Source organism: Patella vulgata, chromosome 3 (genome assembly GCF_932274485.2).
Source record: "Patella vulgata chromosome 3, xgPatVulg1.2, whole genome shotgun sequence".
NCBI classification, from domain to species: Eukaryota; Metazoa; Mollusca; class Gastropoda; family Patellidae; genus Patella; species Patella vulgata.
This window is the reverse complement of record NC_065881.2, coordinates 35,278,822-35,292,093: the sequence shown is the minus strand read 5'-3', so window position 1 is coordinate 35,292,093 and position 13,272 is coordinate 35,278,822. Positions and strand designations below refer to the sequence as shown.

The following is a 13,272-nucleotide window of genomic DNA, read 5'->3' as shown; positions in this document are numbered from 1 at the left end:
CTGGAACAGATATATTACGTGATCTTGCATAATTACGAGTAACTGGTCTTTCAGATAAAGGGGTAGCGAGTGCAAAAACTGTAGGAACAATTGTATCGATCTCTGAACCATTTTCAAGTGGACTTCTCGAAAGAAAATCAGCTAAAACTAATTATGTTCCTTTCTTATAGCCTATTTTGAAAGAGAAATGTGACAATTTGACTAAAAGCTTCTGTAAGCGATTGGTACACGGTTGCCGTTTGGAATCTAAAAGATTAACAATGGCAGCATGATCGACATAAGCATCAAACTCGACCCCTCGTAGTAAATATTGGAAATTTACGATATTAATAAGAAGTCCAAATAATTCCAACTCTGTAACAGAATAACGCTCACATGCTTTAGGAAGACGTTTGGAATAATATGCTAGAATTCGCTCTTGTCCATCTATAATTTGTGTAAGATAAGATCCCGTTGCTGTTCTTGAAGTATCACTGTATAAGGTTAATCGACCTGTATCATTGGGCATGTACAAAATAGGAGGTTTACCTAGAAGTGACTTGACGTTCTTAAATGCTTCCTCTTGTACATCAGTCCATACGAAATGTGCCTTTTTGTTAGAAATTTTGTGTAATGGTTGCAGGACTGATTGTAATTGAGGCAAGAAATTCGACACATAATTGACTGCACCTATGAACTTCCTAACATCCTTAGTTGACTTAGGTCTAGAGATATTCTGAATTGAGCGACATCTATCTGACAGTGGCTGAATTGTCACCAAACCTTTACTGTTCGTCTGAATCTTATGACCCATATAAACAACTTCAGTACGAAAAAATGAACACTTCTTAGGTGCAACTTTTAATCCATTTTGAATTAAAACTTGAATATTAATCTTAAATGCTTTTTGTGTGACTCAATATCGTGACTAAAGAGAATGATATCGTCATGATGGGCAATACAGAAGGAATAACTGTCAGGAATTGTAGATATGATATCATCTATTTTAGACTGAAATACAGCAGGTGAAACGCTCAAACCTTGAGTTAACCTTTTAAAATAATAGTGTTTCCCACCGGAATAAGACGAAATTCCTGTATATTGCTGAGCTTTTGGTGATAATGGTAAGGAGAAAAATGCGGACTTGAGATCTAAGCAACTAAGAACAGTGGGCATAGCATGGCCGATCCTCTTTATGGTGTCTGAAAATAAGGGAAAGGGGTGATTCAGACGTTTAATCTTAGAATTGAGATATCGAAAATCAACAACTACACGTTTTTCATTTGTTCCTTTCTTGGGTAGAATAAGGACAGGAGAAGTATATGACTGATGCCCAACAGCTATTATTCCTAACTTAACAAGCTTTTGTAATTCATGATCAACAATTTTCTTCTCTGCTTCAGTTTTAGGATAAGGACGAATGTAGAAGGGCTTGTCATCATTAACCTCAATGTCTACCTGTATGTTAGGGCACTTTCCTATTTCACCATTTATACTGAATGCTTCTTGATTCTGGCATATTATATCACAGAATTTGTCTCGTTGAACAGGGCTTAGTAGACTATGAGACAAGTCAATCTGAGACTGAAGAGCCAATTTGACCTTGTGTAATTGGACATTCTCTTGACCCGGATCTGAGTCTGACGAAAGATTAACACCATCACAACTAACTATATCGTGTAGAGATATTGATGAAATCGCTCTAGATGGTCTGATATGTAAAGTCTTAGAAGTTGTATTGTGAATTGGTATAATAGCTTTATTTCTGCCTAATTTGATTAAAAGTGTCGAAGGACATGCATCAGAAATATGACGACTACAGTTCATAACAACATCACGATTCCGAAACATTGAAGGAACTTTGCCATGGACTGTAATAAAACGGCTGTGATGTGGCTTAATGTAGACGCTATGGGCCGTAGAAAACGTAATGTTAGAAGTTTTGCAACTGAATGTGTTGTCTCGAAAATTAAGAGAACCATGTAATTCTGCAAGAGTTTCCTGGCCAATTATGATATCAATGCCAATTAATTCTGGCGCGACATAGGCTTCAAGTGTAAACCTTACATCCTGAATTGTAATACCAAACTTAATAGTATGGTTACATAGCAAAACATTACCATTGCCCATTCGAAATTTAACTGATTGTGACAGGTTGTAAACAGGCAGGCCACTCAAATAAGACGAAGATTTAATGATTAAAGATGAAATAATTGACCTTGCCGCACCACTATCAACTAATAAGAGCGCATTTTGACCATCAGAAAATTCGCCTTGACAATAATTTATCTTTGTGAGTTGAATAGAAATTACTTCAGTAGGATTTTGGGAAGAAGTCGGGCTTTGTTTGGTCTGTTTCGAGTGATTAGGGAATTCATTCTGAGCAGTAGAACAAATTCCCTCAGTTAAAAATCCTGTTGACGTTTAGCAGCGAGATGCTTTTTACGAAGATAGCATGATCGCCAGATATGATTAGGTTTGAGACAATATTCACAAAAGATTGTTCCTGAAGTACGATTAGAACGTGCGTTTTGTGAATTATGATAATATGTCGGATTCTGATCGCTACTAGAATGCTGGTATCTACTAGGGGAATGGGAATCTTGTTGCGATCTATCTGAATAATGGTCTAGACGTGATCTATCTAAATAACGAGATCTGTGCGGACTGTCATAGCTATTATGAGAGTGTGGACTATGTGAGTTTGAACGACCTCGAGAATTCCGTCTCATATGTGGGCTTGTAGATCGGTTAGATCTTTCATTAGATTCGAACTGCAGCTTCAATGCATCTAGGTCTTCACGAATAGAAGAAATATCAGAGGTAGCGAAGGAGAGCTCTTTAGATGTTACAGCTGAAGTCTTACTGTGAACATCAAAATAACATTGAACCTTAGCTTGTATATCAGCTAGTGAAGTGTTTTCAGAAGTGGTCATCGCCACAGCTTGCTGACAATTTGTGGGAAGAACTGAAATGAACTTATGCTTGAGTTGTGTACGACTGACTTCCAGTTGATTTCCAAGTTTTTCTAATGCTTCAAGGTTCTCAGCAGGAGTAGAAGACGTGTCATATTTGAAAGATTGGAAATCCTGATGCAACCCATAAGAAGTTTTATTTTCAGAAAATCTTGCTGCTACAGACTGAGGATTCAACTCATCGTCATTATACACTAAAAAGTCTTCGAAAGACAGAAAATGTGCTAAGGATAGGTCCCGATTTAATTGTGTACCTTCAAATTTATCATAAGTAGGAAGCCGCTTACTAGTAGTACTGGTACTAGATTCATTATTGCGACGATTAGCCATGATATATATAGAAATATAAACCAAAACGTAAAAATAATGTTTCACGTTACGACCTTGACCTTGTTTCATTCGTTCTAGATGTACAATTCATAAAAGTACTGTATTGATAAATTTCAGAAATTGAAAATAGTGGTTAGATTAACATCAATGGACTTAATTATATATTAATTGTCATGAAACTAATGTGGAGTACAAACAAACAATTGGAACATTCCACAAATATAACAAATTATCAGATACTAAATATAATAGGCAATATATTGTGACCATTGACATTAATGACAATATTGAAATCGTGAAAAAATGAATAATCAGAATCAATCACACCACAAAACCCTTCATCAGCAGAATTCACACATTTCTAATGATATTAGCAACTTAAGAAATACAATAATTTCATAGCCAAAGGAATTTTGATCATGAGAGGGATTACTGGAGCCTTCTTTTACAAATGCAAGGAAAAAAATAGTAAAAAAAATATCTTGTTCAGTTGTTGATACAAAATTCTTCACTAAAAAGATCGTCACTGAATAAGCTTAGTCTTCTTTTGTTAGCAAACCATGACTGTGGGTAAATTACTGTAGATGAAGAAGACAAAATTTTCCTCAAAGTTCAGGTTAACACAATGTCGATGATGAGCGTGAATAGTCTTGATGATATAACTATAACAGTTACACTTGATAAGTCAGGATCACTTTCATAATGATGGCACACAGAAAAACTAGACACATTTGGTACTGTATATAGGTGGAAGAACAATAAATATTCTTTAAAAAATTACATGTAGCTGTCTCTTAAACTTGTGAACAAGTTTTAATTCAATGATGGAAACAGATTTTCCCTCCAAAACTGGCAAAAGTCAAAACGTCAGACCATGCTAACTAAAGTTTTCAAATGAAGCTTAATTTGTGGACTGATAGTCTTTCCTTCTGTGCAGACTACACGTTCATGTTAAAGTTCTGCATAATTTCACATTAAACACAATCTGTAGACTGTAGGCAGAAAAAGTTCAGGCAGGTCTTATAAGACCATGTGTAGATACTGGCTCCAAATTTCGAAAATAAAATATAGACTAAAACTTCATAATCTGTGTTTTTTTAAAACTAAAGATGGCTAAATGGAGGCTGTGAGTTAGAGAGAGACCTATGACATCTCCATCATGTTGTATTGGGGTGTTTTCTCTAGGAATCTCCTGGATTGGATTTATTTAATTATGAGTCAACAAACCAACATCCATCTTGAAGTTTCACCCCATCCCAGAATGCTCTAGGGCTAAGGCCCTTTATTAACAAGGGAAACAACTCTATATACCATAATGGTTTTAAGAAGGCTTCAGACCACATTTAACTAATTAGTATTAATCTACTTTGTTAAAGTAGAACAGTGAGCAAGTAATAGGGGCTATATATGACATCACCTACATCGTGAATCAGTGGAACATACATAATATATACGGTGTACTATTCATTTGGAATCTTCTTTTCTTCACCATAAAAAGACTTTATAATTTGCTAAATAAAAAAATCTCCGTCATATTGTTCGGATGGGACGAAAAACCGAGGTGAAATGAAATGGGGTTTAACGTCCTACTGTTCTGCTCCTAAAAACCGAGGTCCCGTGTATATATTGGAATGCACGTAAAAGATCCCCTGGCAGTCGGAATTCGATATAAGAGTAGGCGATAGTGCCGCTGCCCGGGCAAAATTTCCCTCATAGCACACTGTATGGTGTATGCCCGTCTTCATTAGCCCAGTATAGAAGCAGAACAGTAGGACGTTAAACCCCAAGGGGAAACCACGCCGGAAAATCTGGATGAACTTTCTCGGCCAATGCAGGGATCGAACACCCGACCTCCAGGCTAGCGAGCCAGCGCCTTACCCACTTAGCCACGTGATCCCCGCTTTTCAGGCAAATAAAGATGACTATATAGTTGTAAACTTTATAGAAAACACAATTAGTAACACTTGAAATAAATGATTAATTGTGCTGTAATTAAGTATAGATGTTGACAGGTTGCCAGAAAAAAAAGAGTGAAGTTATTAGTAACTAAGACAATGAAATAGATGAATATCAGCCATACACCGCTCTAAACAACGCTGAAAAGAACTAGGCGCGTTGATTAATCCGAGGGCATAGCATTGAACTCCCAAAAGCCTAAATTACCAGCATGTGTCATGCCATAAGGGAGATTTTGCTGGAACAGCGACTCTACAACCTACTCTTATACCGAATTCCAACTGCCAATGGATCTTTTACGTGCCATCATGACAACTAGACAGCTGTCCTTGTCAGGCCCTCCTTTCTGCATTACCAACAAGGAGAAACCACGCCGGAAGATACTGATGAACTTTCTCGGCCAACACTGGCAGTGCCAGAGTTATGGTCCTTGATCTCTTTGAAATATCTTTTGGACGCTCTAGAGGCTAAAGTTAATAACCGATTGACTTTAAACTGATACACAGTGTTTAAGGTCACAAGAGGAAGAAACCTAGTTCCGATAATTACTGTCAGAGTTATGACCCTTGACCACTTCTTGTGGATGCTCTACAGGCTAAAGTTAATGTTTGATTGACTTTATATTTATACACAGTATTTAAGGTCATGAGATGAAGAAGCTTATTGATTTCCAGCGATTTCCGATGGAATCCTTTGAAAATCACACCCAACTTTAAAACTAAATGCAAGGAACAGGCCTGTTTACATTGAAGCACAACTACTTCCTGTCCTGCGTACGCGAAACTACTAAAAGGTATATTCAAGAGTTATACAGAGTATGTTAAAACATACTCTGGATATAATATACTGTTTTCTAAATATGCCTTGACGGTAGCCACAACACGACAATTTTTGTTTTGTATTTTTTCCCATCTTGTTCATAAGGTAAATGTAATTTTTCAGATACCTGATGACATTTATACTTATTGTTTCAATAGATTCTAATAACCCCTTTTCAGTTAATATGAAAGCTTTGATATCTGCTATGCAGATCTAGTTAAAAAAAAAAATTTTTTTTGTGTGTGATCGGATTTCTACCCCCAAAAGAAAAAAAAAATTGGTGGTAGCTTTTGATTTTCAAAACGTTTTACGAATCCTAAATCACTGAATTATACGAACGAATGCATTTGACCTACATTGCCGTAAATTTGTGACTATTTGATCTATTTTACTAATTCTTTTTATTTGAGTAGGCCTACCTTGAAACATTTACTTCAAATCTGCAATTTCGGATTTTCGAATTTCGAAAGTTCGTCGCTGTGATTTCGAACCGGATGTTGAGATTAACTTGACAACTTCTTTAATAGTTGCACGATTTTCATAAAATTTAGTATATAAGTAGATCTTGCCGATGCGACTTGAAAGATGTCATTTTCTAAATTCTCTCCCAAAAATCGACGAAATATAGGTCAGATTGTCTTGAATTTTTGTTGCTGTACTAGCTAAGAAATTGCTGACGTGTCCCTGAATCCTTGAAGGAATGCTTAAAAATCTATCGGATCAGATTTTTGATATCGGTCAACTCATGGTAAACATTTTGAACTGAATATGAAAAAAAGTGAAAAATCGACGATAACTCACATGAAAATGAAAACAATAGGCCGTGATTTGGAGAATACGTCTCCTATTTCCAAAATGAATACATTTCTGGAGAGCCGGGATCAGGGTCGAATTTGTGGTATTTGAAGATGTCAAAATTTCGAATTTTGCCTTTTAGTGGGGGGCCGTGCATATGTATTTATGTTTTTTTTTCATTTCATATTGATGCAAAAGTTTCGTTTTCAGTACCAATTTGATGGCAAGGGTCTTTGGAACAATTCTGGTTCGAGTGTCAAGCAGTCAGATAAAAAAAAAATCAAAATGGCCGCCAAAATACAAGCCAATTTCCAGCTTAATTTTCGCATTACGCCTCATAACTTTTGTACTGTTAAACCTAAAATGGTGATTTTGGTCTCTATATCTAGGTTTGCGTGCATGAATAATTGAATAAAAATAAAATAAACATGATTGGAGCATATCTTTTCTTATATTGAGTCCTACTTCCAAGTAAATTCTTACATAATTTCTTCAAAAACTCCTTGAACAATACATTCAATAAGAAAATGGCTAACAGATTAACCAAGGCCCCTATATACATGTCAGTACTGGAAATTGTTCTAGTCCAGCTACTTCTCGCATATGCACTTGCACTGGCGTATGCTATTCAACTTTGTCGTCAAGCATTCGCACCGACAGCAGGTAATTGGGTAAGTGCACTTCATATCCAGGTGGAACCGATTTTTGGCGATGGGCAGCGTGGTCCAAATTGGAAGCACTTTGCCGTCCTATTCCTTCCACCTATGGTATGTTGGGTTGTTGACAGGCATCATGGACATGTGGGCTGTTGCCCAGATACTCGCTTAGAAGACACTTCAAAGCATCAGCTAGTAGAGGGAATTCTCTCCACGTCCCTGGTCTTCTTTGAGAACAACCTCAATCACACGAGGTGAACATCACTGTCCTTGTTTGATTCATTTGACCACAGCCTACAAAGTTTGTTGCCACTTCTTTCAACATTGGCGATGTTTGGAATGGGGTGTCGACAATAGTTGCAAATTGTTAGAATTTTGAATCTAATAGTAATATACCGCCATAGTTTATTACTGGTCAGACTCGCAAGTAGCTCTTGCCTGGATAAGAAAACCTACAAGAGAGGGAGAGAAATGTGGTTTAACGTCCACTCGACAGATGGTTTTATTTTATTTCAATAATTCGCTTGCGCGTTGTGGTCTTTAGCAGTGGGAGGAAACCGGAGGACCCGGAGAAACCCCACGAGGTTGGACAGGCGACCCTACTCCTTGAAAAGGTACAACCGGGAATTCGAAACCACGCCAATTGACTCAATGACAGGCTATATGATACAGCGCGCACTTGCTAACCATTCGGCCATCCAACCCCCCAAACCTACAAAAGTGTATAAACAATTTATTGACAATCGGGTGACTGGCATCATGCGATTAACAAAAATAGATGATTGGTATTATTGTCCGACCAAAGAAAATCCAGCGGACATTTTGCGAGGTGGTAGTGCCGCAAATGATTTGGTAAATAATGAACTTTGGTGGCATGGACCTTCATATTTATTGATGACCGACGAAAACTGGCCAAAAGACAGAAATGAACAAATAGTGAATGATGAGTTTCTGAGTGAAGTGAAGAGAACAACAGTTTGTTTAAATGAAATGTCTGTTACGGCTGACATTGAAAAGATTATTGATATAGTGTTAGTCTTTCTGAGCCAGTTGCTTGGTTGGCTACTCCCACACCTCTACCGTAGTGAACCTTCAACGGAACTAACAGCGGTAATCCGCTCTATCCAGAGATCCTGTTCGCTACAATATTATGATATTACCGGCGCCAAAAGGCTCTAAAGTGATCGATGAGTATAATAGTGTAAGCATCTCTTACAATACATTGTCAAAGCGTTTACGTTAACTGCTTATATGTTACGTTTTGTGAGTCAGATAAAACGCCGTGTGAAATCTGGTGGTACTAGTCTGGGGACTCACTGCGAGGGGGTGTCCATCAAATGGGCACAAAACCAATCCCAACTTTTCTATAGTACAATTTTGCGTAGAATAGTGCGTTGGGGTGTTTTCGAGATATTCGGGGTCAAATGTCAAATGAAGTCATTTGCACTGAAAGTAAATGCGCAGCCATTCTTGTACTATGAAAACATGCTGAAAATGATCGAAAGTAATCACCCTTTCAATAAAAATGTAAACTTGCTAAATTCACCGTTGTTCTTTGTGACCCAGGAGGTCAAATGGTCAAATTTTCCATTTTTGCACTAGCAAGATTTAAAGCAATAAAATATAAAAACTAAAGCGAAACCTATTCTAATTAATAATAGGAACATTTAAAAGTTATTTTGGGTGGTCTTAGCACCGTACATTTGGACCTTGTACCTGACGCCACTTCTAGTTCATTTATCCACATTTTCAAGTGTTTTACCGGTAGGAGAGGTATACCTGTATTAATGAATTTAGATAATAGTTTGACCTTTAATAATGCCGATGTGACTACATTTATTCAAGATCGAAGTATTAAGTGGCAATACAATGTTGAGCGTTCTCCATGGTGGGGAGATTATTTTGAGTATTATCAACACTGTCTGGCGACATAGATAGTGTGCATTTTCAAGTGGGCTGCCATGGTTCTAATGCGCCAAGAAGACTTTATCGATTTCAAATTCCCGTATCCATGAAATTTATCCCTTTCTTCTCCGTACTTCCCTCACGTGTGCAGCTTTTAAAACTTTTTGGGGTTCATATTCAAAAACAAGTGAACACATGCTTTATAATTTATTATAGATACATGTACAACGTAAATATCTTTTAACAACAGCCATGTCGAGGAGGTGATATCGACTTACTAGAATGACGTTACTTCAATCTTATAAATTGATGTTTTCATTTACTACTTGAGCAACATTACTCCCAACTCTATAAAGCCACTGATCGTTATTTAGACAATATCCAAATTATACATCTTTATCCACTATGAATTGTAATCAAATTGATTAGGTACTATGTAGCATCGTCAACCCACAAAACAAATCAACATTATGAAATCCAACGAAAACGACAAAGAGGTCTAGTCAGTTATGTCGAATGCGCTGTTTCTTTTTTTTTTGACTCCAGTTCGCCATCATATTCCCGAAGCAATGAACCGAGAAATTCCTCTCTGGCCATTGCTGGATTGGCTTCTGATACGTGAGCCTTTGAGGGAGTATATCTATTCTTCCTATTCAATCAAACCTATCCCAAGTACAGCAACATGACAGCCCATCGTTTAATCTGGGGTCTTCCTAAAACGTTGGACAGTGATTTAAGGTAGTAAAACCGGTGAAAGTCTTGTTCGTCTCCAAACAGTATTGTTTACCTTGTAGCCGTTTGATAGCCTCGTTTTTCACGCAATTAGTTTTTCTGTAATATTCTGCTATGCACAGGTAGGGTGACCCACCATAAATAAATATCTCCAAATATCTCGACAATTACGCCACAATATTTATATATATGCCAAGCCTCAAATCAGTTTCACACAATTATAGTCACTAAATAAACGATCATGTTGTACTTAATAAGCTATGACCATTAATCATCTATAAATAATAGACTGAAAACTGGTTCCAAGTGTCGTCCATAACATCCAGACACTTTTGAGTAAAAGATAGGTTACGTGCCCTTGTTCTGAAATTAGTCTCGCTTAACCAGTCTATAGACCATTCTACGTCTGATTGACAGGTCGGGATAATCAAGACTACTTTTTTTACGAAACATAACAGAAAGCTAGAACAAGAAATTGAATTTAGAAATAAGCACTTTAGACAACTCAACAATTGTTTTAAGAAACTTGTAAAAGTAAAATGAAACTACTGCTAGTATCATGTTCCTGTCCAACCCGAGTGTTTCAGAGATATTATTTGTACTAAACCAAAAGATTCCGCTCTTAACGGTACAGTTAATGATAAAGCAATTTAAAAAATAAAACAAACGTAATTTCTAAAGCTGCTGTAATAACCAAGAAGCTAAATTTTACTGCTATTCAAAATCGTCAACAATAGATTTTTTACGGCTGTAATAGTTGATATATTTGTAGAGAATTGCACGTGCCATGGCTATTTGTCGACTCAAAGGGAGTGCAGGGTAGTCAGAAATCAGTTCGAGACACGCAACTGAAGCGTGCACATTTAGCCGTGTCGAGACCAACTTTATGTAGAGTGCACGGTCACCCTAGCACTGGTTAATTGGGCGTTATAAATTTTGTGAGTCAGGAGGTAACGTTATGTAAATATATTTGGTCCGATTTGGAGCTCTGTTAAATGCCGAATGATATTAGTACATAGTTAGCTATTGGTTGTTAATCAGACTATTGACCAGTCATAATTTTGAACAGAGATTTGCTTCCATTACAGCAGTGCTAAGTTGGATTAGGTCAAATCTAACGAAACACTACGAGGAGTATGGTTCGTCATGTGAAATACCGATTTATTCAAGATAACAATACATTAGTAGTTTTTTTCTTAATATGCATATCCTCACATCCTAACATACATTATTCAATTTAACATAATATGCATATCCTAATACACTTTAGTCAATTTAACATAATATGTATATTCTCATAACATTGTAATACATCAGTCAGTTTAACATAATATGCATATCCTCATAACATTTAAATATACATTAATCAATCTAATATAATATGCATATCCTCATAACATTTTAACATACATTAGTCAATGTAACAAAATAGGGGCCTATGCATATCCCCATAACATTTTAATATACATTAGTCAATCTAACATAATATGCATATACTCATAACATTTTAATATACATTTAGGTGTTAACTGTAACATCACTCACTTCGGATTTGCCCTCTTTGTATGCTTTTTAGAATTGGCCTGTAAATCACGGTAACTTAACCCTTCAAAATACATGGTTTATAAATAAAGCCATCACAAGAAACACATTGAAGTCAAGATGTTGAATTCTTCGATTAATCAGGGCGATAAACAGTTGATCTAGTAGAATTATGCATAGATTGGATAAAGACAAGTTAGCTATATGCATAAATTTAAAGGGTTATTTTTACGTTGACTAGGTATAAAGGTGTCTATCATGTTAAATTTCCGTTCCAACAACTGTCCATTGTGTTACACAAGAATCTTGACCGCCAACCACTATTACATGTTTACCATTAGAACTAAAGCTGACCTTTTGTGTATTTAGCAAAGACTTGTAGGTATGACAATAAACCTGAAATCAAAGAACCACATAATTATAGAGGACATTTTGGGTGAGTGATTACCCCCATTTGACGAACACATTAAAAAATTTTTAATATTATCTGAAGTATACGGGAATTCATATACATGGAGTAATGGTGACGAGCATCACTGGTTTATTGACAACTGCTACACTCACTATGGTAAATAGTATTTGTGAGTAGTTATCTGCATCTGGGTCTGGTATATAATTATGTCGCATCGAGATTTCAACTGGCATTATTCTGTTAATGACAAACGATACATTTGCCAAAAGCCAGTCGTGGCCTGTTTGAATGATGTATATCAGTTATAGTAATAACGGAACGATTTAGTTAGTCGTAAACAGACGCACATAATTGCAATTAAGCATTGGCCTTCTGAATCGGAGCCACTGTGACTAAGTGAGTAAGACACTGGCTCGCTAGCCTGGAGGTCGCGGGTTCGCTCCCGGTGTTGGCCGAGAAAGTTCCTTGGGATTTACCGGTATGATTTCCCCTTGTCAGTGGTGCAGGACGGAGGGCCTGACAAGGACAGCTGTCTAGTCGTGTAAGACTTTTGCTAGAATTTTTGTTTGCTCTTATAATTAATGATGGCATTATATTGTATTAATTATTTGTACTAAATGTGCACTAAAATATGAGCGACACATGGGTATATAAAAAAGAGTTATAGAACCAAAATATAGCTGGTTCTATGTGTCAACAACATGTTACCAGATTACACGTGATTGGAAATTAACCTATTGCATCATTTGGTTTAAGGTTCAGGGTCATGAATAGCCTAGTCTGTGCGTGATGTCCATAAGTCCTATAAAAGAAATCATGGCAAACTTTTATGCCAGATTTCATTGGATTCCGGAGTGATTACCATCCGAGTTTCTAGACAGCAGATTGATTCTAGAAGGAAAAAGGGTCCGACTGGATAGGGTTTGTGAGAATGACTTTATTCTATTATGCATTGTACCATATGTAAGCAGCTATGATACATAAAATGTAAAAACGAACTGTTGCATTGTTATTCCTGGTAAGACAAACGTTTTAACTAACTGAGATGGATAGTAAGAAGTAAATACACAACGTGAAGGGGAAGCAAAGACAACCAGAGACAAATTCTAGGCTACTAAAATATGTAGTAAGAAAAGATGCATGGGTCATACATACGTAGGATGTGGCGACC

At 36.7% G+C, this 13,272-nt stretch overlaps 1 protein-coding gene across 3 annotated transcripts in view; it reads right to left on the bottom strand.

Moving 5' to 3' along the window:
- Positions 1 to 9,620: 9,620 nt before the first annotated feature.
- Positions 9,621 to 13,272, bottom strand: part of LOC126816703 (echinoderm microtubule-associated protein-like 2) — an 89,318-nt gene continuing 85,666 nt past the window's right edge. For all 3 annotated transcript variants that reach the window (XM_050543445.2, XM_050543444.2, XM_050543446.2), the window contains one exon: positions 9,621 to 12,085. In XM_050543445.2, coding sequence (XP_050399402.1) covers positions 11,951 to 12,085 — 135 coding nt within the window. In that variant the 3' untranslated portion in view covers positions 9,621 to 11,950. The remainder of the gene's footprint in view (positions 12,086 to 13,272) is intronic.